This window comes from Erpetoichthys calabaricus, chromosome 16 (genome assembly GCF_900747795.2).
Source record: "Erpetoichthys calabaricus chromosome 16, fErpCal1.3, whole genome shotgun sequence".
NCBI classification, from domain to species: Eukaryota; Metazoa; Chordata; class Cladistia; order Polypteriformes; family Polypteridae; genus Erpetoichthys; species Erpetoichthys calabaricus.
The window spans coordinates 43,746,587-43,769,719 of NC_041409.2; the positions used below are offsets into that span (position 1 = coordinate 43,746,587).

The window sequence follows — 23,133 nt, forward strand, 5'->3', positions numbered from 1 at the left end:
CACTATAATTACCTTAATTTAAATCTTATACCCACCTAAGGCACATCTTCATATGTTTATTTGCCAACCTGCTTATCTGATACTGCTTGCAGGGAGTCAGTGTCTATCCTGGCAGTATTGGTCTTAAGATGAGAAGAACCCTTGGGCAGGAGAAGAGTCCATAATAGATGACGCTCACACTTTAAAGTCAGAAAAAAATCAAACACACCCACACAGAAGATAGGAGAACATGCAAACTTCACACACAGGAGTTCAAACCTAGGAGGATTGAAGTCACATGCTGTTTGCTGCAAAGAAATGATTTTAATTGTTTGATCTCACACATTTTTGCAAGTAAACTTGAAAGTACTTTTTTATTCAAAGATTAAAATTGTGTGTGTGTGTTTTTACAGGAAGGATGTGACAGATGATGGTCTTGATTCCACATCAGTGGCACCAATATTAACACAGTTACAGGAAACATAAGAGATCATACAAACACAGAAAATGAAGCCACTTTCAGTTGTGAAGGCATGCCTCATACTACATCTAGCCATTTCAGGTAAGCCTAATGCTGTGACTTTCATTTGTCAGATCCACTTAAATGTTTAGGAGTTAGTGGTCAACTGTTTTCATCTTAGTAGAAACACATTTACGAACTGCAAAAATGTCAGGGGTCATTTTGTGTGTCCAAAGCTGTGATTTTTTTTATATGATAGATTATTCTTTCAAGTTATTTGAAAATCTATGCCCTCTACTTGGCAGTAATGTTTGTATTTATGCCTGAGCCTCATATGATCATGTTGAATCTCATGCTTAAGTTTATTTACCTTTAATCCATACATTGTGATTTATTTTCATAATTCAAGGGATGGAGTGAGGAAAAAAATTAAGTATTGTATTAACATATTGCTACATTATGTTGACTTAGTTTGTATGACATACTCTTGTTCAGTTTTTATATTCTGAAAATACTCAGCTTAATTTAAATGACAGTTATATATAAAATACTTCCATCCATCCACTGCTATAAAATACTTCAAAATTCAAAATAAGCATGAAGCATGGCAGGTTATGAGCAAAGGAGTTCTCGGTTATGGAAGAAGAGCCTTAATTAAACATTAAATAATTAACTATTACTATCAGTGTCCATAGACTTGGTGACAGGCAGTGCCTTTAGATCTCTGGAGGGGAGTGCAATTCTGTTTTCAGAAACTGAGAACAACAGTCATATTTTTAGTGGGTAAAGCTCACATAAAATGTTTTGAGTTTATCACTTCCACCTTAATGCTGTGAGTTCACATCAAGGGCTTCTATAAAGCTTTTCATCAGTTTAAATTTTTAAAATACAGTCAGCATTCAAAGGTTTAGAAATATAGAACAGTAGCAGATCTGACAATTGATGCATGTTAGTGAGTACATATGTATGAATGTATTTTAATTACTAAAATTTTTGGATTTGTGAAAGTGCCATCCACTGTAATTTGGAAGTACACTATTTAAAAATACATGAATATGTCAGCATATACATACATTTTTAAATTCAAAAAATACATTTTCAAGGTTATGAGGGGCCTAAGAGCCTATCCCAGCAGCACTGAGTGTAAGGCAGGAAAACAGCCCTGGGCAAGGTGAGGGTAAGATAAAACATAAAAATATTTGGTTAAAGGAAAACAACGATTATATCACAAAACAATATGAAAGAGACACATATAATTGCACAAATTCATAGGATTTATGGGGGCTTGAGCTCATCCCACCAACATCAAGCACTAAGCAGGAACCAGCACTGGATTGGGTGTGAGTAAATTAAAGAGCTTCCTCATGCAACACATCTGAACATTGCCAGTTTGGAATAGGACTTGAACCCAGGACACTGGGTCCATAAGACAGAGGCATCAAATTGCAGAATATTTAATGTATACACATTTATTTCAATATAAAATATTAATAAATGATCAATAGGAATACTTTGTCCACTAAGGCTCAAGACCCAAATGTATCTTTTTGTAACCAGTGCAGAGTAAACTCTGGTTGTGAAAGAAATAACAGCTAATTACGCATTATTTTGGATGGGATATTGAAAGTAACATGTAAGGCGAGTGTGTTGAATAGCAGAAGGATCCACAAAAGTAAATATTCCAAAGATTTTAGGATACAATGTCTGTAGGACACAGTGGATGATAGAATAATAGTTCGCATATCTGTCAGGTGACAGCAGGAAAACACCTTACCTTAAAGATTACCTATGCAAACTGGCTGGTAGTGCAAGTGGTCAAAAAAGTTTTGGTTACACTGTCAAGCAGATGATTGTGTAGGACTTAACAGTTTAATATTTATTGGCCTGGGGGTAGAAACTGTTTGAGAGAGTTGTTGTGTAGAATTCATTATACAAAAAATATATTTGTTAGTGTTTTCATTCTTATAAAGCACAGCTTCATGGTGATCACATTAGTGATTTAACATTCCTAGCTAGTGCTTTTCAAGCAAACAGATTTAAAAGCAATGCTTGCAAATGGTCAGAGGTTTCCAGTATTTGATGGTCCTGTCATTTGTCTTTATGCATTTCTCTCTTGTTGTTGTTTTTGCATTCTGTATCCTGGAGTTTGTCTTGCATATGTATGAGCCATTGAGTTTGCCTGCTTGGTCAGTTGATCCATATTCAGGATTACGTCTTGCTTGTCTATGTGCTTCAGTGTCTTGTCTTAATCTCTTAAGTGCTTTCTTCTGTTTGCTTGATGCTCAGTGGATGCTGCTGCTCTTCTTCTTCTTCTTCCTCCCATTATGGTGGTTAGCAATTTATTTTGCAATTACTTTGCTATAAACATTATGCACATTTAATAAAGTTCAATGTTTGATGGTCAATAGATAAAATACATTTTAAAACAGGATGCTATTTTATAAGTATGTTGCTTTTAGAAGGTAAAGTAAGCAACCTTTTGATTTAGGGAGGTGGTTGAGTGACATCACAAATGGATAGACATAAACAACAGGAAACTCTCTCCCAGTTGTTTACAGATGGAAGAACTAACACTTGATTATGAATTCTGAACATGTATTTGACAATGTCCTCAATTGTCGGCATGCATTTCTCTATCTTTGTTGATCTTGCATTCTATATCCTGCACTTGACGCTCAGCAGATTTCACTGCTCTTCTTCTTCTTCCTTCTGTTATGGTGTTCTCAACTACATAATTGGCTTCTGCAATCTTCTTAATGCTCAGTAGATGGTGCCTCTCTTTTTTTTTCCTCTGCCATGTCCCTCAGTTTTACGATTACTTTGCCATAATAAACACCCAACCACAGGTCTCTTTGCTCAGGTTGCCGCTACCTAAAATTTTTAGAATGTCCTACGCTTTCGATTAAGACTAAGATCAAGTTTCTAGTCCCATTAGTTTCATGTGGCAGATGGACAGACCTTAGAATTTCATATACATACAGTATATAGATAATATACTTTGCTTAGAAACATGTAAAATGTAAGTAAAAAAAAAAACTATTCAAGTCAGTAAATGTAATTTTATTACAGGAATTTAAACTAATTAGATTCTATTATTACATTACTTTGTACCAATACCCGTGATAACAAATCTATTCTTACTCCTCATTTCAAGATCACAAGGGAAAACGTAATCAGAAGAGGATGGGACACATTTAGTAAAAATCAATCACAATCACTGATGAAAAGGTTAAAAATATATACACTTCTTTACCAGCAGCTCTGATAGGAGTACTAAAATAAAGAGACTTTAATATTCATTTAAATGTTGGTCCCTATATATCATCTCGTCTCTTGACAGGCAAATAAACTAACTGAAGATATACACAATACCAGCCTCCACAGAAAAAGAATATAGTAGAAGCACAGACGGTAAATACAGAATGGTATATTTAAAGCAACATCAGACAATATTTAGGTATGGCATATAAGATGAGAAACATCAGGGCTACTCATTCAGCTGTCAGTATGTACAGCTATTGAGTAGACCTGGAAAAACTGTCCATAGATCAATTATTTGATTATATAATTTTAAGTATTATTTGCTACATATGTGTCTTACCAATTACAGAAAAACAAATACATTAAGTAAACAAGACAAAACAATAAAACAGGAGACAATACAGGTGAGCACGTAGATATAACTCAATATTCATTCACATCTGGAAGTCACATTTGTTGGAAATATATCAATGTGCCTCATTACTCTTTGCTTCAATGCTGAGGTTTAGCACTGCATGAAGGTCTGCCATTGTAATAATAATTTCCCATTTTGAATTTCACATGGCTATACAACAAAGAATCTTTCTTAATTCTTAATACAACATAAAGTTTTATCACAGCGAAATCTGCAACTTCCCTCCATCCATTTTCTGAATTTGCATTTTAAAAAGCACCCAGTGCAAAGTGCAAACCAAACATGAATATAAATTGGACTAAATTGGACTTAATAGCAAATCTAATCTGCATGTTTTTGAGATGCATTGGAAAAATAAAGTACTCAAATTAAATTTCAGAAAACTACGGGCAGAACTGTAAACACTTGGCGTGACTATGAAGGAAATTATTTTTTATGTATTTTTCTGAATGTTTTTCTGTATTGTTGTATACATATTATTATATACTGTGGGCTGCAGGGGGTGCACTAGCTCCCCAAACCTGACACAGACAGATGCAGACACAAGTTCCAGCACAACACAGGCTTTTATTTGACCGTGGGAAACTCTTCCCAATCGTTTCCCACCGACCAGCACAGTTATAAAGCACAAATAAATACAGCACACAGCACTTTTTCTTCTCTTTCTTTCTTTTTCTCTTTCTGCTCTGCCTCCACTCCGTCTGACAAGCATGGTCCTCTGTAACCAAGGGGGGCTGCAATCTATTGCTCTGGGGGAGATAATGTATGTTCTTTCCCATGGTCTTTCCATTAAGAAGGAATCCCGGCTGGGCAAGGGCATATATTTTATGATTAAAGTAAAGTATGTGTTCTCACATACTGTTCATATACTGCTATCATAAGAACAAAACAAGGCACAGGCTTAAACATGTGATAAGTTTTTTTTTGGCATCTTTCCAGGTCTTTCACAGTCAATAGGATGGTTTAATGGTTTCCTGGTCCATGAACTAAAGACGCTTCAGATGAATGTAACATTCACCTGTCTGTCTCCAAAGGATCCATTAAATAAATATATTGTAAAAGAAACATAGCACAAACAGAATGAGAATTGGGGTCCTGCAAGATCCCCCATTTAATATAAATGAAAAATAGAGAAAATACTGGCACACATACATGTCAAAACAAAGATCAGCATATGCTATGTCACTCATAGAAAGCAAGGAGCTCTGAGTCATTACAAAGCTGGTCTTCCACTGAATGCCGATTTCTGGCTATCTGTCAAGGTATACAGTATGTCATTGGTACTGGACAGGATCGGGAACTTGTCTTTAAGGGAGGTCACATCAGTGGTACTCCACTGTTTTCTCTTCCTCCACCCTACCACTCTAAGGGAACAAATGGAACAAATGTTAACGGCGGTGTCATGCCTAATTTCTTGCCTATATTAGACCAGAATAAACCTGTAAAGTGCCCCCCAGGCTTTCATGTCTGAGTATAGATTGTGGCAGACGATTGGGGCTTTTGCCCAGCCGGAACACCTGGAGGATGGAAGGACCGGGAGAGAGACAATACCTCCTCTGAGACATGAGGGGGCAGCCCCCCTGGGTTGCATTGGGCCACGGTCCTTCCATCCTCCAGGCATCCCAGCTGGGCAATAGCCTGAGTCATCCGCCACAATATATATATGCTTGTATATATATATGTAAAAATATATATATATATATATATATATATATATATATAGTGAGACATGCCCGGACACCACCAGACTGACACCACATCTTTACCAAAAAGCACACATTTATTTTTCTTCTTACACAACACAGCTCCGCACAGCACACTGTGCTCCCAGCACCAATCGTCCCCTAATCCGGGCTTTTCTTTAAATGTCTGTGGGCCGCCTTTCCTCTCTCCACGGGAGTCTTGTCCTGCTCCCACTCACGACTCTAGCTCCCCAATTGTAGGGAGGCGGCCCCTTTTATTCTCACCCGGACGTGCTCCAGGTGACTGATGACTTTCTTCCGGCAGCACTTCCTGGTGTGGCGGAAGTGCTGCCCTTGCACCAGGAAACACTCCAGGCGTCCCTGGAAGGCTCCTCATCCATCTTACCGGGTGTGGCGAAAGTGAATGCCTCCCGGGCTCTCTGAGGCTCGGAGCGCCCCCTGGTGGTGGCCACGTGCCCCAACGGGCTTGAGCCTCCTTGCTCCTCTCCCGTGGTCCTCTCCTGATCCAGGGCGGTTGCCCCCTCGTGGCCTGGAGGACGAATATGCCCCCTCCAGGTACTTCCAGGCATCCCGGCTGGGTCTGTCCCCCTGCTTCCTGTGACAATATATATATATACAGTGGAACCTCGGTTCACAAACGTCTCAGAACACGTACAAATCGGTTTATGACCAAAAAGTTTGCCAAACTTTTGCCTCTGTTCACGACCACACACTGTATATATGTATATATGTATATATATATATGTATATGTATATATATGTATATATATATATATGTATGTATATGTATATATGTATATATGTATATATATGTATATATATAAATATATGTATATATGTATATATATGTGTATGTGTATATATATATGTATATATGTATATATATATATGTATGTGTATATATATATACTAGCAAAATACCCGCGCTTCGCAGTGGAGAAGTAGTGTGTTAAAGAGGTTATGTAAACATATATATACATAAACATATATATTCATATATATATATATACATATACACATCCACATATATATATATACATATATCAACATATATATACACATACAGACACATATATACATATACATATTTGTATATCTACATATATATACACATATATACATATACATACATATCTATCTACATACATACACATATATCTATCTATCTATATATATATATACACATACATACATATCTATCTATATATATATATATATATATATATATATATATATATATATATATATATATATATATATATAGCTGATTACCCAGTGGATTCGCTCACTGAGTGCAAGAGAAAAAAATAAAATGTATGTATAAAATAAGTTTAATTGCCAAATTTATTTTTCCACAAATAAAGGGCACTTACAATAACATAGAAATCAATATAAACAACATTAACATCATTATCATATGAGAATATGAAGTAATACATAAGAAGCACATTGCATATAAATATAAATTATTAAACAGTAAAATGTTCTTCTATAATACGCTACCGTGGCTATTCGTTTGTCTGTCCAGGATTTTAAATCACCTGTAGCTCGCAAACCGTTTCACCTATTGACTTGAAATTTGGTACACATATACTACGTCACGTCTACTATTCGCTTTCCCACACATATGAACAAATATATATATATATATATATATACACATACATATACACACACATACACATATATACATATACATACATAGTGCATTGCAACACGGGCTGTGATTGTTACATGGGAGGGAGAGGACAAATCACAGCTTCCCGCTTTCTAATCGGGCTTGTGATTGCTGCTTTGACGGATGCCCAGATCCCACAGTATTTCCCCTTAGGAGAGGCGTTAGGCAAGTGTAATTGAATAGCGGTGCTGCAAGTTATTGCTCTTTTTATCTTTATTTTATTTTATTGTAGACTCAACTGACAGCTGCGCGCACCAGTGCGTGCGTGGTGGATGCGTACGGCTGACGTTTTCATTGTCTACCACCTCCGCTAATCATTCTTGAGGCAGATTGAAGACTTAAGTGCCAGCTTAACTGAAAAATTAAAGAAAACATACAAAGTTTTACAAAAAATCAGTTTTAACGGGAAAAGATGCCGACGAAAGAAGAGAAGCAGCGGGACGCTAGGGTGAAGAGCTGCTCATTAAGCAGCAAGCTCATCAACCTCTGAGCAAACGAATGGTAAACGTACAGAGAAAGAGGATAAATACTATGAATGGTCATGTCAAGTATATTCACTCCACGTTATCGTGCAGTGCGCTGTTACTGGTATTTTGATAAAAGAATCTGAATAACATATAAGAAGCGTATAAATTATTAAACAGTAAAACATTAACATTTAAGAAGTAAAGATACATTGAGTACTACTGTAGTGCTTTCGGGTATAGTACATTTTTTGTTTGCCCATTACATGCATAAATGTATACATTTTTTGGTGTACCTACCCAAGAACACGCGACATGACCCGGCAGTTAAAAATTTATCGCTCCAGGAATTTTAACTCTGTTACAAAGTCATCTAATATGGTATTGCAAACGGCAGCGGGAGCGTTTCTATAAACTCAATTTAAACTTACTGTTTACACCGTGCTTTGAAGATGCATAGTATGCGACACGTGTTTCGCCGTAATTGTGGGCTCATCAGGAGTACACAGTCACTGCACTCCCTTACGGGAATCGATCCTCGGACGTAGAGGCGAAGCCCCTAACGTTGTGCCACGGTGTGTGGTTCGTTCATTTGACAGCATGTAGATCGTTGTAATTACATTGCAGGCATTCGTAGTCTGATTCACAATCTGATTGTATGGGTGGTTACCTACCAGGTAACGCTTGTGGTTGGTGAGCAAGTCGGCTAACTTCTGCCACGGTGCCCTCTTTCAGTTGCGAGAAGCAGATCATACAATGGTTGAAATAGTTTAATATATATAGCAAAATCACCGCGCTTCGCAGTGGCGAATATGGTATTGCAAACGGCAGCGTTTCTATAAACTTAATTTGAAGTTACGGTTTATACCGTGCTTTGTTTCATATTCTTTTCCTACTTTATCAATTGTGTAATGTGTTTTTTGAAGAGGTTTGATTGATGGAAGTGATCACTCCTGCTGCGTTCAGTCACTTCACGTGAGCCGCTCTCTTGTGTGATGTTGCGATGTCCACGGGTTTATTTAATGTTAGCTAAGACCCGGCAGTTAAAAGTTTCTCGCTACAGCAATTTTAACTATGTTACAAAGTGATGCAAACTCTCGTTTATACCTCGTGTCTTCTCATTAAACTTGTATCTCGCGAATATGGCATTGCAAACGGCAGCGGGAGCGTTTCTATAAAGTTAATTTAAGGTTAGGTTTATACCGTGCTTTTTTATACCTCGTGTCTTCTCATTAAACTTGTATCTCGCGAATATGGTATTGCAAACGGCAGCGGGAGCGTTTCTATAAAGTTAATTTAGACTTACGGTTTACACCGTGCTTTTTTATACCTCGTGTCTTATGAAGATGCTTGTATGCGTCACTCACTCGCTTCTTATTGTTTCGCTGCCTTGTCAATTGTGTAATGAGTGTTTTCTTCAGCGCTCTTTGGGGCTCCTCCTTCTTTTCTACATACTGAGTTCACAGTCAGTTCACGTGATTACGTGGGAGGTGTGATGACGCGACACGCAACTCAGTCTCCTACGGCCATCTTGCTGCCTTCCATTACAGTATATGGACAAAAAAGAGGTTCCAGTTATGACCATTACGCTTTGAATTTCGAAATGAAACCTGCCTAACTTTTGTAAGTAAGCTGTAAGGAATGAGCCTGCCAAATTTCAGCCTTCCACCTACACGGGAAGTTGGAGAATTAGTGATGAGTCAGTCAGTCAGTCAGTCAGTGAGTGAGTCAGTCAGTGAGGGCTTTGCCTTTTATTATTATAGATACACATATATTATATATATGTATATATATATATACATATATATACACATATATATATACATATATATATATATATATATATATACATATATATATGCATATATACATATATATACATATATACATATCTATAATAATAAAAGGCAAAGCCCTCACTGACTGACTCACTCACTGACTGACTGACTGACTGACTCATCACTAATTCTCCAACTTCCCGTGTAGGTGGAAGGCTGAAATTTGGCAGGCTCATTCCTTACAGCTTACTTACAAAAGTTAGGCAGGTTTCATTTCGAAATTCAAAGCGTAATGGTCATAACTGGAACCTCTTTTTTGTCCATATACTGTAATGGAAGGCAGCAAGATGGCCGTAGGAGACTGAGTTGCGTGTCGCGTCATCACGCCTCCCACGTAATCACGTGAACTGACTGTGAACTCAGTACGTAGAAAAGAAGGAGGAGCCCCAAAGAGCGCTGAAGAAAACACTCATTACACAATTGACAAGGCAGCGAAACAATAAGAAGCGAGTGAGTGACGCATACAAGCATCTTCATAAGACACGAGGTATAAAAAAGCACGGTGTAAACCATAAGTCTAAATTAACTTTATAGAAACGCTCCCGCTGCCGTTTGCAATACCATATTCGCGAGATACAAGTTTAATGAGAAGACACGAGGTATAAAAAAGCACGGTATAAACCTAACCTTAAATTAACTTTATAGAAACGCTCCCGCTGCCGTTTGCAATACCATATTCGCGAGATACAAGTTTAATGAGAAGACACGAGGTATAAAAAAGCACGGTATAAACCTAACCTTAAATTAACTTTATAGAAACGCTCCCGCTGCCGTTTGCAATACCATATTCGCGAGATACAAGTTTAATGAGAAGACACGAGGTATAAAAAAGCACGGTATAAACCTAACCTTAAATTAACTTTATAGAAACGCTCCCGCTGCCGTTTGCAATACCATATTCGCGAGATACAAGTTTAATGAGAAGACACGAGGTATAAAAAAGCACGGTATAAACCTAACCTTAAATTAACTTTATAGAAACGCTCCCGCTGCCGTTTGCAATGCCATATTCGCGAGATACAAGTTTAATGAGAAGACACGAGGTATAAACGAGAGTTTGCATCACTTTGTAACATAGTTAAAATTGCTGTAGCGAGAAACTTTTAACTGCCGGGTCTTAGCTAACATTAAATAAACCCGTGGACATCGCAACATCACACAAGAGAGCGGCTCACGTGAAGTGACTGAACGCAGCAGGAGTGATCACTTCCATCAATCAAACCTCTTCAAAAAACACATTACACAATTGATAAAGTAGGAAAAGAATATGAAACAAAGCACGGTATAAACCGTAACTTCAAATTAAGTTTATAGAAACGCTGCCGTTTGCAATACCATATTCGCCCCTGCGAAGCGCGGTGATTTTGCTATATATATTAAACTATTTCAACCATTGTATGATCTGCTTCTCGCAACTGAAAGAGGGCACCATGGCAGAAGTTAGCCGACTTGCTCACCAACCACAAGCGTTACCTGGTAGGTAACCACCCATACAATCAGATTGTGAATCAGACTACGAATGCCTGCAATGTAATTACAACGATCTACATGCTGTCAAATGAACGAACCACACGCCGTGGCACAACGTTAGGGGCTTCGCCTCTACGTCCGAGGATCGATTCCCGTAAGGGAGTGCAGTGACTGTGTACTCCTGATGAGCCCACAATTACGGCGAAACACGTGTCGCATACTATGCATCTTCAAAGCACGGTGTAAACAGTAAGTTTAAATTGAGTTTATAGAAACGCTCCCGCTGCCGTTTGCAATACCATATTAGATGACTTTGTAACAGAGTTAAAATTCCTGGAGCGATAAATTTTTAACTGCCGGGTCATGTCGCGTGTTCTTGGGTAGGTACACCAAAAAATGTATACATTTATGCATGTAATGGGCAAACAAAAAATGTACTATACCCGAAAGCACTACAGTAGTACTCAATGTATCTTTACTTCTTAAATGTTAATGTTTTACTGTTTAATAATTTATACGCTTCTTATATGTTATTCAGATTCTTTTATCAAAATACCAGTAACAGCGCACTGCACGATAACGTGGAGTGAATATACTTGACATGACCATTCATAGTATTTATCCTCTTTCTCTGTACGTTTACCATTCGTTTGCTCAGAGGTTGATGAGCTTGCTGCTTAATGAGCAGCTCTTCACCCTAGCGTCCCGCTGCTTCTCTTCTTTCGTCGGCATCTTTTCCCGTTAAAACTGATTTTTTGTAAAACTTTGTATGTTTTCTTTAATTTTTCAGTTAAGCTGGCACTTAAGTCTTCAATCTGCCTCAAGAATGATTAGCGGAGGTGGTAGACAATGAAAACGTCAGCCGTACGCATCCGCCACGCACGCACTGGTGCGCGCAGCTGTCAGTTGACTCTACAATAAAATAAAATAAAGATAAAAAGAGCAATAACTTGCAGCACCGCTATTCAATTACACTTGCCTAATGCCTCTCCTAAGGGGAAATACTGTGGGATCTGGGCATCCGTCAAAGCAGCAATCACAAGCCCGATTAGAAAGCGGGAAGCTGTGATTTGTCCTCTCCCTCCCATGTAACAATCACAGCCCGTGTTGCAACGCACTATGTATGTATATGTATATATGTGTATGTGTGTGTATATGTATGTGTATATATATATATATATATATATATTTGTTCATATGTGTGGGAAAGCGAATAGTAGACGTGACGTAGTATATGTGTACCAAATTTCAAGTCAATAGGTGAAACGGTTTGCGAGCTACAGGTGATTTAAAATCCTGGACAGACAAACGAATAGCCACGGTAGCGTATTATAGAAGAACATTTTACTGTTTAATAATTTATATTTATATGCAATGTGCTTCTTATATATTACTTCATATTCTCATATGATAATGATGTTAATGTTGTTTATATTGATTTCTATGTTATTGTAAGTGCCCTTTATTTGTGGAAAAATAAATTTGGCAATTAAACTTATTTTATACATACATTTTATTTTTTTCTCTTGCACTCAGTGAGCGAATCCACTGGGTAATCATATATATATATATATATATATATATATATATATATATATATATATATATATATATATATATATATATATATATATATAGATAGATAGATATATATATATATATAGATAGATATGTATGTATGTGTATATATATATATAGATAGATAGATATATGTGTATGTATGTAGATAGATATGTATGTATATGTATATATGTGTATATATATGTAGATATACAAATATGTATATGTATATATGTGTATATATATATATGTAGATATACAAATAAGTATATGTATATATGTGTATATATATGTAGATATACAAATATGTATATGTATATATGTGTCTGTATGTGTATATATATGTTGATATATGTATATATATGTGGATGTGTATATGTATATATATATATATGAATATATATGTTTATGTATATATATGTTTACATAACCTCTTTAACACACTACTTCTCCGCTGCGAAGCGCGGGTATTTTGCTAGTATATATATATAATATATGTGTATAAATATATATATATATATGACAGCAACACTCATAACAATGACAACACAATTACATTGACAATCATGTTACGTTATTTTAAAAATGTTTCCTTTACTTTTTCATAACCTCTTTAACACACTACTTCTCCGCTGCGAAGCGCGGGTATTTTGCTAGTATATATATATTATATATATATATATACACATATATATGTATACACATATATATATATATATATATATATATATATATATATATATATATATATATATATATATATACATATATACACACATACGTATACACACATACATGCAGTTTCAATAAAATAGAAATCAATATAAACAACATTAACATCATTATCATATGAGAATATGAAGTAATATATAAGAAGCACATTTCATATAAATATAAATTATTAAACAGTAAAATCTTCTTCTGTAATTTGCTACCGTGGCTATTCGTTTGTCTGTCCAGGATTTTAAATCACCTGTAGCTCGCAAACCGTTTCAGCTATTGACTTGAAATCTGGTACACATATAGTACGTCACGTCTACTATCCGCTTTATGGGTGATGATTGTATTACTCTTTTTATCTTTATTTTATTTTATTGTAGAATCAACTCCTATCTGCGCACACCAGGGCGGCCGTGGGCGGATGCATATGGTGTATTCACTCCATGTTATCGTGCATTGCGCTGTCACTGGTATTTTGCTAAAAGAATTTGAACAACATATAAGAAGCGTATAAATTATTAAACAGTAAAACATTAACATTTAAGAAGTAAAGTTACATTAAGTACTACTGCAGTGCCTTCGGGTATACCTCATTTTTAGTTTGCCCATTACATGCTTAAATTTGTACATTTTTTGGTGTACCTACCCGAGAACACGCGACATATAAACGAGCGTGGGAGAAGCATGGATTTTAAACACGCGTTGAGTTCATCTGCTGGTCTCCCTCGTGGAATAACTGGTAATGTTTGACTAAAATCTACAGCGAGTAAAACGACATTACCTCCTATTTTTTTTTTACGATCTCTGAGATCTTGCTTTTTTCGGTTCAAGGCTTCATAAGCCTTTATTTATGTTGTATGGTGTACTTATCCCAAACCATCATCTTTGAATGTTCCAAGACTTTCACCTTGTATGTAGATTGGGGTAATTACATTCATTGCATTCCTAGTCTGAATCACAATCTGATTGTATGGGTGGTTACCTGGCAGTGTAGGGTTGCCACCCGTCCTTTAAAATACGGAATCGTGCCGCATTTGAGAATGAAATTGCGCGTCCCGTTTTGAATCAATACTGGATGGGATTTGTCCCGTATTTTTTTTATCATTTTTTTTTAAAGCAGCGTCTCATGCAAATCATCCCACACGCATTTTATGAAGATGCCTCCTTTCCTACTTTTGATTGGGTAATACTTGATGTCATCGTTAGTTTGATTGGTCTTTTTAACTGTCCAGTGAGGAGGGCGTGTCTTTTAAGTACAGTCTGCAAAGTGTTGGCACTGAGATGCGGCGTCAGCGCCAGAGTTGAAGCCCCTAACGTTGCGGTCAGCAAGTCGGCTAACATCCGCCATGTGCCGTCTTTCAGTTGCGAGAAGCAGATCATAGAATAGTTGAAACTGTTGCCCCTAATGTTGCGCCACGGCGTGTGGTTCGTTTATACCTCGTGTCTTCTCATTAAACTTTTATCTCGCGAATATGTTATTGCAATCCACAGCGGGAGCGTTTCTATAAACGTAATTTAAACTTACGTTTTACACCATGCTTTGTTTCCCTTATGAACATGCTTGTATGCTTCACTCGCTCCCTTCTCAATTGTTTAATTAATTTTTTGCTCTTCGCTGTTTGCGGCTCTTCCTTCATTTCCCCCTACTTCGTTCTTTTATCTCGCGAATATGTTATTGCAATCCTTAACGGGAGCGTTTCAATAAACTGATTGAAAATAGTTTTGTATTTACCTTTTTAGTAAAAGGCGAGCTTTTAAGCCTGAGAAATCACCCCGTAAATGCACACGTTTAATTGCTCATGTGTTAATATGTATGGTTACACAGTATTAAAAGACAGTGAACAACGTCAGTTACCTTTGTTCCCGCGTTTGATAAAAGGCGAGCTTTTAAGCCTGAGAAATCACCCCGTAAATGCACACGTTTAATTGCACATGTGTTAATATGTATGCTTACACAGTATTAAAAGACAGTCAAAAATTAACGTCATTTACCTTCGTTCCCGCGTTTGACTCGTGCTGTAAATCTCTTCCTTGTTTTTAGTTCACGTGATTACGTAGGAGGCGTGATGACGCGATACGTGACTCCGCCTCCTCCATTACAGTGTATGGACAAAAAAATATGTTCCAGTTATGACCATTACGCGTAGAATTTCGAAATGAAACCTGCCTAACTTTTGTAAGTAAGCTGTAAGGAATGAGCCTGCCAAATTTCAGCCTTCCACCTACACGGGAAGTTCGAGAATTAGTGATGAGTGAGTCAGTCAGTCAGTCAGTCAATCAGTCAGTCAGTCAGTCAGTGAGTCAGTGAGGGCTTTGCCTTTTATTAATATGTATAGATATATTATTAAAGAAAATGTTGAGACAAGAGTTTTTCCAAGAGATTTTTTCAAGTCCCGCCCTGCTGTCAACCATTTACAACCACACCATCTCTCATTTGTGTGAATGCTTTTGTGAGAAACAGTTCCTGTGTTCTCAGCTCTTCTAAATTTTTATGTTTTCCTCACTTTAAGTACCCAATAAAAAAAGACTTATTATGTCCAAATCTTACTGAACTTCATCCCAAAGGGTTATCAACAGAAGAAATGAGTACACGGGCAATCCTAACACCGAGAAACGATGAAGTCAAACAAATTAACGCAAAAATTGTTGACAAGAAAGGTAATGTAGTACATCTTGCGTGGATGACATTAGATCTTGATGTTCCAATCATATTAAAACGTTTACAGTTTCCCGTAAGAATAGCTTTTGCTATGACAATTAACAAATCACAGGGACATATATTACAAAAAGTCAGTTTATTTATTGGAGAAAGAAACTCACGGGCAGTTATACGTTGTATTGTCATGATGTAAGTCCAAACACGGAATCAAAATTCAATACGATATTGATAAAAAGTCAATTCAAAAAATTGTTTTACTGAAGTTTTACAGTAAAAGTGTAAGTTTAAAAAAGTATTTGCGTGTTAATTTCAAAGCCAAAAAGATCAAAAAAGTATAACACAACAAATACCTCTAATGCAACATGATACATAATTTTCTTTCAATTTATTACGTTTTACTATTTTTTACTATGGTTAATCACTTGCTGTAATGTAAAATGGTTAGTTCTATGTATGCATATGTAACAATTCCCAAGAAAATAACAATGTTTGAATTGTACATCCGCTTCCCCATATGCGAGCGGCAGATTAGTGAAGTGGCTAGCATGTAGCGCCTGCCTGGGGGGTTGGCGAGCGAAATGAGCAAGGGTCAGAGCCCCCCTAGTGTAGGGTTTCTTGATCTGGGATTAACAGACCCCTGCAGTCAGTATTTGGGGGCTTGGAGTTGGGAGGACACCACTGCTAAGTAGCTGGACAAGTAAAGGAGGTTATAGGTGAAAGAGTGTGTAAAGGGTAAAGAGGAGAGCCAGAAGACTTGAGTTTTTTTTGTTATTTTTAAGGCCCTGTGTGGTTTTGAGATTATTGTTTTTACAGTTCACCTGTTTTTAGTAATTAAAGCATTTTCTATTTTTAATTTTATTCTTTTGGTCAACATTTGGGTTCAGGGATGAAACACAAGTGTCCCTTATAGTCCACTATATATATGAAACCTTTTTCAGAGTGACATCTGAACAATATTTGAAAGAAATCCACAGCATTACCAAGCCAAGAATGCAGGATGGTGGGGGACATCAGGCAGCAATGCTAGCTACTGCATCACCCAATCTATCTATTACCAATATGATTTGATGCCTAGTTTGAAACAAAGGATGCAGATCAAATGTTGGTCTTATAAGCTCTACTGTATATTTCTATAATAAAAATAATAATAATAATGTATCACGATTGTGCCTTGTTTAGCACTTAAGCCTCAAGAATCCAGTATCTTAGATATGACTTCTGTGATCAGTTGTTGTCCACATTGAGTCTGCATGTTCTCTGAGCCTCCGCGTACTCCCTCATCTCAAAAAGTGCGCATTTTAGGCTTACTGTTATTTTTTTTTTTTTTTTTATAAACTAAGCCAGTGTGAATGTGTGTGTATGTAGGAGTAAACCCTGTGATGTAATGGTGCTCCATCCTGGGCTCCTCCCAGCCTTGTGTAAGTATACGGCTCTGGTGCTTGACAACCCTAAACTGGGTTAAGTTATGTTGAAAACAATATGTTAATGATGATAATAATAATAATAATAATAATAACAACAACATCAGCAACAACAAAAACTAAGAATAATCCATTATCAGGACTGTTTAATTCAGTTCAAATTCATGTTTGACCAAGGCTGTCTTGGCAACAATGGGTACAATGAAGAAATGACCCATGAATGTGGCAATAATAATAGCGCAAATAATACTAATTCTACAATTAGATTGTTAGATTTAGAATAGATTAGATACATTTTTAACCCCATTAGCTAATACAAATACATACAGCAGCAGAAACATAAAAAACAAGAACACAGACTCACACACAGGACAAATAATATAGCCAATCAATTTATCAATCAATTGATACATAGACATAAATAAATTAAATAAATGAATAAATATTGTGCAGATATTTCAAAATTATTGTTGTAATAACATAAGAAAATACATCAACGAAAAACCAGACTTTCATTTCAACATTAACGCACAGATGTTTTTCACCTAGTTCTGTCTGTGAACTGATCTTTCTTTTTCCCAAACTCTTTAAATATCATTGCTTAAAAGATGCTAATAAGTAAAATCATTTTACTTGACAAAGTGCTATTGTTTAAACTGAAAGTTAGGATGTAACACGAGAGCATTCTCTGGAAAGAATAGTAGTGCTAATTTTACGGTAGATTGGATTTGCAGTTCACTTCTCAGAAATGCAAACTTCTAAGCTCGCTGGGCTTCAGTAAAGTCAGATAAGCTAAATAAGTAACTATTATGATTCATTTTGTATACGTCATCCATTAGGGAGAAATACACCTGTCACTTAAAAGTAGAAAAACATTTCCCTCGTTGCCGGCTTTCTGAGTGCCGTATGTACTAATCATTTCATACCTAAAGCATAAATGTTTAAATTCATTTTTGTATTTCAAACTAAATGTACATACTCGGCGGCACGGTGGCGCAGTGGGTAGTGCTGCTGCCTCGCAGTTGAGAGATCTGGGGACCTGGGTTCGCTTCCCGGGTCCTCCCTGTGTGGAGTTTGCATGTTCTCCCCGTGTCTGCGTGGGTTTCCTCCGGGCGCTCCGGTTTCCTCCCACAGTCCAAAGACATGCAGGTTAGGTGGATTGGCGATTCTAAATTGGCCCTAGTGTGTGCTTGGTGTGTGGGTGTGTTTGTGTGTGTCCTGTGGTGGGTTGGCACCCTGCCCAGGATTGGTTCCTGCCTTGTGCCCTGTGTTGGCTGGGATAGGCTCCAGCAGACCCCCGTGACCCTGTGTTCGGATTCAGCGGGTTGGAAAATGGATGGATGGATGGCTGTACATACTCTTAATGTTCTATTAAATAATATTAATTAAGCTATAACTCTATAACTCTGTGATGACTTGTGTGATTTTCTATGCTGTTGTGTACTGGGCTGGTAACATCACTTTAAGTCCCACTGAATCATCAAGCTAAATAAAAGGACAGTCTCAGTTATGGGACACACTCTGGACCCCCTGGAGGTCTTAGCAAAGGAGAAAATTAAACAAAACCGAGTGTCATTATGAACAATGATGCACATCCTCTCTCTGACACATTGAGGACTTTCAGCCTATGAATTATTCAGCAGAAGTGTGTGAAGAATTGCTATAGGGCTCCTTTATACCAACAGCAATACACCTGCATAATGTCTCACTGGGACTGGGACAGCCAAGTAAGACGTTTCTTTTGTTTTAATTTTTTTGCTTTTAGTCATTCTGGTATGTGTTCAGACCATAGTGTGGGATTATTTATTTATTTGCTTATTTATTTACGTCTTGCCTGAAGAAGATTCTTTAGCTGCCACAGAAGCTTGCATATTGTAATCTGTTCAGTTAGCCAATAAAAGGTTTCATTTTGCTTGACTTCTCGGTGGTGGCAAGAGAAACTGCAGAACTGTAAAAGACAGAATCAACAGGAAATGGAAGCAGGTGTACCAGTTAGAAACACGCTGTGAAGTAACCGACAACTTTGTATAGTTATCTGATGATCTTTATTTTTCAAATCTCCCTATCGGTATACTGTATACACAGCCATCTGAATTCCTAAATGCTGCCATTACATTTTTTTCATAAGTGTTTAAAAAGGCTGAAACCTTTGATAACTGTACTGTCTGTCTGTTCAGCAAATAAAGCAGTTTATTTATTTATTAGTAAAGCTACACATTACCTAGCAGCCATTCAAAATTTCAACATAACCACACAGTATTGTAGGAGGACTTTACTATGCACTTTCCAATATGTCCAGCTGCTTGCTTCACAGCAAGGGGCTAATGATGCTACCAAAAAATGGGCACAGTATATTACAGGTCATATGTTCAAAACAAAACATGTACATTACACAGTAAAATGAAATTTAAAAATGTTATCTTTATCCAGTGAAGATACTGTGTATGTTTAGCACATATAATCTCTTGCTTTGACATAATTCTTATGTGAACAATAATTTCAGAAAAATATCTCTACTCCTGCTGAAGCAAACCTCAAGAAGACATACTCCTGAAACAAATTATTTTTTAATATAATTTATGAGACTTGTATGTTGCATTATGTTCCAGCATTTTCAACACAGCTAAAGTAGGAACTTGATTTTGATCACCCTGTAAAAGAGGATTAGATTTAGAAGGTGGATTGGCAGACAATGAACTGGGAACTCCATCTCATTATAAAAGTTGAGGTGTGGAGTAAAAGCTGCTTTTGGAATTTTATGCTTGAGAAAGTTATTAAACATACCACCAGCTAAAAGACGAGCAATAAAAAATTGGATTTCATCAATAGTTAAGTGGAATATAAAGGATTTACCTTACATCAAAAAAGTGCTTACCACCAAATGCCTATAAAAGTCAAAGATTAAACATCAAGAGGACGAATGAATAGCAGTCAAAAATGACTGACATGCAACTCAAAAACCTGAAAGGTGCTGATAGAAAAGACGAGTGAACTATTTTAAATCGGGCCACTAAGAGATGGAAATTAATACTGTTTATTTGTGGATTTTAGACAAAACTGCAACATTGATCCCATTCAATTCTTTTATAATGAAAATTACCCTGATACAATTTTCATGCTGCCACAGCCCAGAAACTGCTTTAACTTGTATTGTAAGTAATGGCCTTATCTCCTCCAATACAAGAAATGCCACCATTATCATGTTTCATATGTAAGTGCTGCTTTTAATACTATTGATCATAGTATTCTTCTACATAAACCTGAGAATTTAGATGGCTTACCTGGCACTGGGTCTAGGGTGTCGAAGCCACCCTTCACCTCACTACATCCACTGAAGACACCCTCACTAGGCACACTCAAATACTCATAAATTATCAACATCACATAACTCAATAATATATCAGGTACAGTGATTGAACTAATAATAATGCCAGGTCAACTTCATCTCCTTGTTTGGTTCATTTGTGTATCGCTATGAATGTAACAAACTAATAGATGAGTGCATCTGTGGAAAATCAGCTTTCTTCCTATATCACTGTTAACAAACATTAATGAATCATTTTTAAAAGGCATGTGCCATGTTGTGGCAAAAGATGACTTGTAGCTGAGGGTTTTTGTGTCCTGATAAATTAAAAAACAGAAAAGGGGGTTTAGGGTTTTTGGGGCCATGTTATATTCTGCAGTGATCTCACTGTCTCCCATATTGTTTTTCATATCTGTGTCGGTGACAAAAGCTGCTAAAAGTGGTGATATCAGCCTTTTTCTGAATGTAAGGTCATTATGATTAGTTCAGCTACAGTATATATGATTTGTTCAAAGTACTTTTTCAAATTTTATATTATACCTTTGAAAAATTATTCTGTTCTCTGCACTTCTGGGTTCTCATTTTGAATGACCATTTTTTGTTTTGCGGTACAATAACACATCAAATGTACAATCGCATAAAAGAAGCCTATGAGACACCTGGGGTCTCATTTGTAAACCTTTGTGTGGATTTGACCGTGAAAAATGTGCAAGTCAAATAAAAAAATAAATAAATAAAATCAGATTTATAAAACCTGCTGTATGCACATTTCTACACAATTTACATTTATAAATCACAATCATCTTGTAAATGTCATATATGATCATGCCTCAAACCCCACCTAGTTGCCACCCTGAAACAACCATTCATTCATTCATTCATTCATTCATTCATTCATACATCCATTCATTTTTCACCACTTATCTAGAACCAGGTTGAAGGGACAAAAGTTTTAGCAGTGAGGCTCATACATCCTTTTCCCCAACCTCACTTGCCAGCTTATATTTTGGGATTCCTTGGTGTTCCAGGCCATCTAGGAGATTTTATCTTCCCAGCAATCCCTGTGTCTTTCCCGGGGTCTTCTCCCAGCTGGTCGTGCCTGTAAGACCTCCACAAGGTCTCTAGTAAACACCTGTACCACCTAAATTGACTCCTCATAAGGCAGAGGGTTGACAGGTCTACTTGAAGCCTCTCCTGCACTTCTCACATTATCCCTCCTGTGAGCCCAACACTTGCAAGATGAATAGCCTGGTTGCAATGTGACCTGGGCAGCAGTTGAAGGCAGAGGCCTCGGAGGAGTGGAACCCAGATACACATACTGACAAGCGTACATGTACTATGCTAATCACCTTATACATTATCAATCACAATACTACAGACCTTCATTGGCTGGCCTTCCTCATTACATATCAAATTAACACCACCTGCATATGTGGAGTCCAAAGGCATTGAAGTACCTCTGCTCTCCCCAATGGGGGTCTGAGAAAGTCATAAGGCACCAGAGTCTGAGCTGCTATTACCTGGCACACATGTGATGACATGATTTCTGTTACAATGAAAGTGGCAAGCTTAATAGGCCATATAAAACACTGAGGGTTCAGCCAGTTACCTTACGTCCTCACGTGCAGCACATCCAGCAAGTCATCTGATCAACAGTACTTTGCCTCAAAATGAATGAATCATGGGTTGATCCAGTCAAACTGAGCCATAACGTTTGTCAGTCTCATTTTTTGTATCACAGATGACTTGCATGTTAATGGAATGTAACTGCTTAGGATTAACAAAAGAAGTGTCATTCTCACTCTGTGCTCTTATTGCAATATTAATGTTGTCAATTGCTTCAAAGTAGGGATATCGTATGAACAGCAGATTGTTGTGAATGCATGCACTTTTCCTGTTATTAGGCATTTTTTTCTCTTACATACGCAAAGGACCCTTTGTGGGGAGGGTTCAGGCTGTGCACTTAAGTCACCCTGATGGAACATCCAGGCACAGGTCTGTTAGTTTAATTATCAAATCATTTTCATATGTAGAAGCATGAAGACAATGTTTCTTTGCCCTGTCCATAGCTAGAAGTGACGTCCCTGAGGGTTCATTCATTAGGACCAGTTCTATTTTCTTTCAGCATTAAATGATTAAGACATTATTTTTAAACACAATATTGATGTTATTTTGTATTTGATGATACTCTGCTGTATTTA

At 37.0% G+C, this 23,133-nt stretch overlaps 1 protein-coding gene across 2 annotated transcripts in view; it reads left to right on the forward strand.

Moving 5' to 3' along the window:
* Positions 1–456: 456 nt before the first annotated feature.
* Positions 457–23,133, forward strand: part of LOC114666914 (uncharacterized) — a 67,449-nt gene continuing 44,772 nt past the window's right edge. For both annotated transcript variants that reach the window (XM_028821955.2, XM_051920081.1), the window contains exon 1: positions 457–541. In XM_028821955.2, the coding sequence (XP_028677788.1) occupies positions 487–541 (55 nt within the window). In that variant the 5' untranslated portion in view covers positions 457–486. The remainder of the gene's footprint in view (positions 542–23,133) is intronic.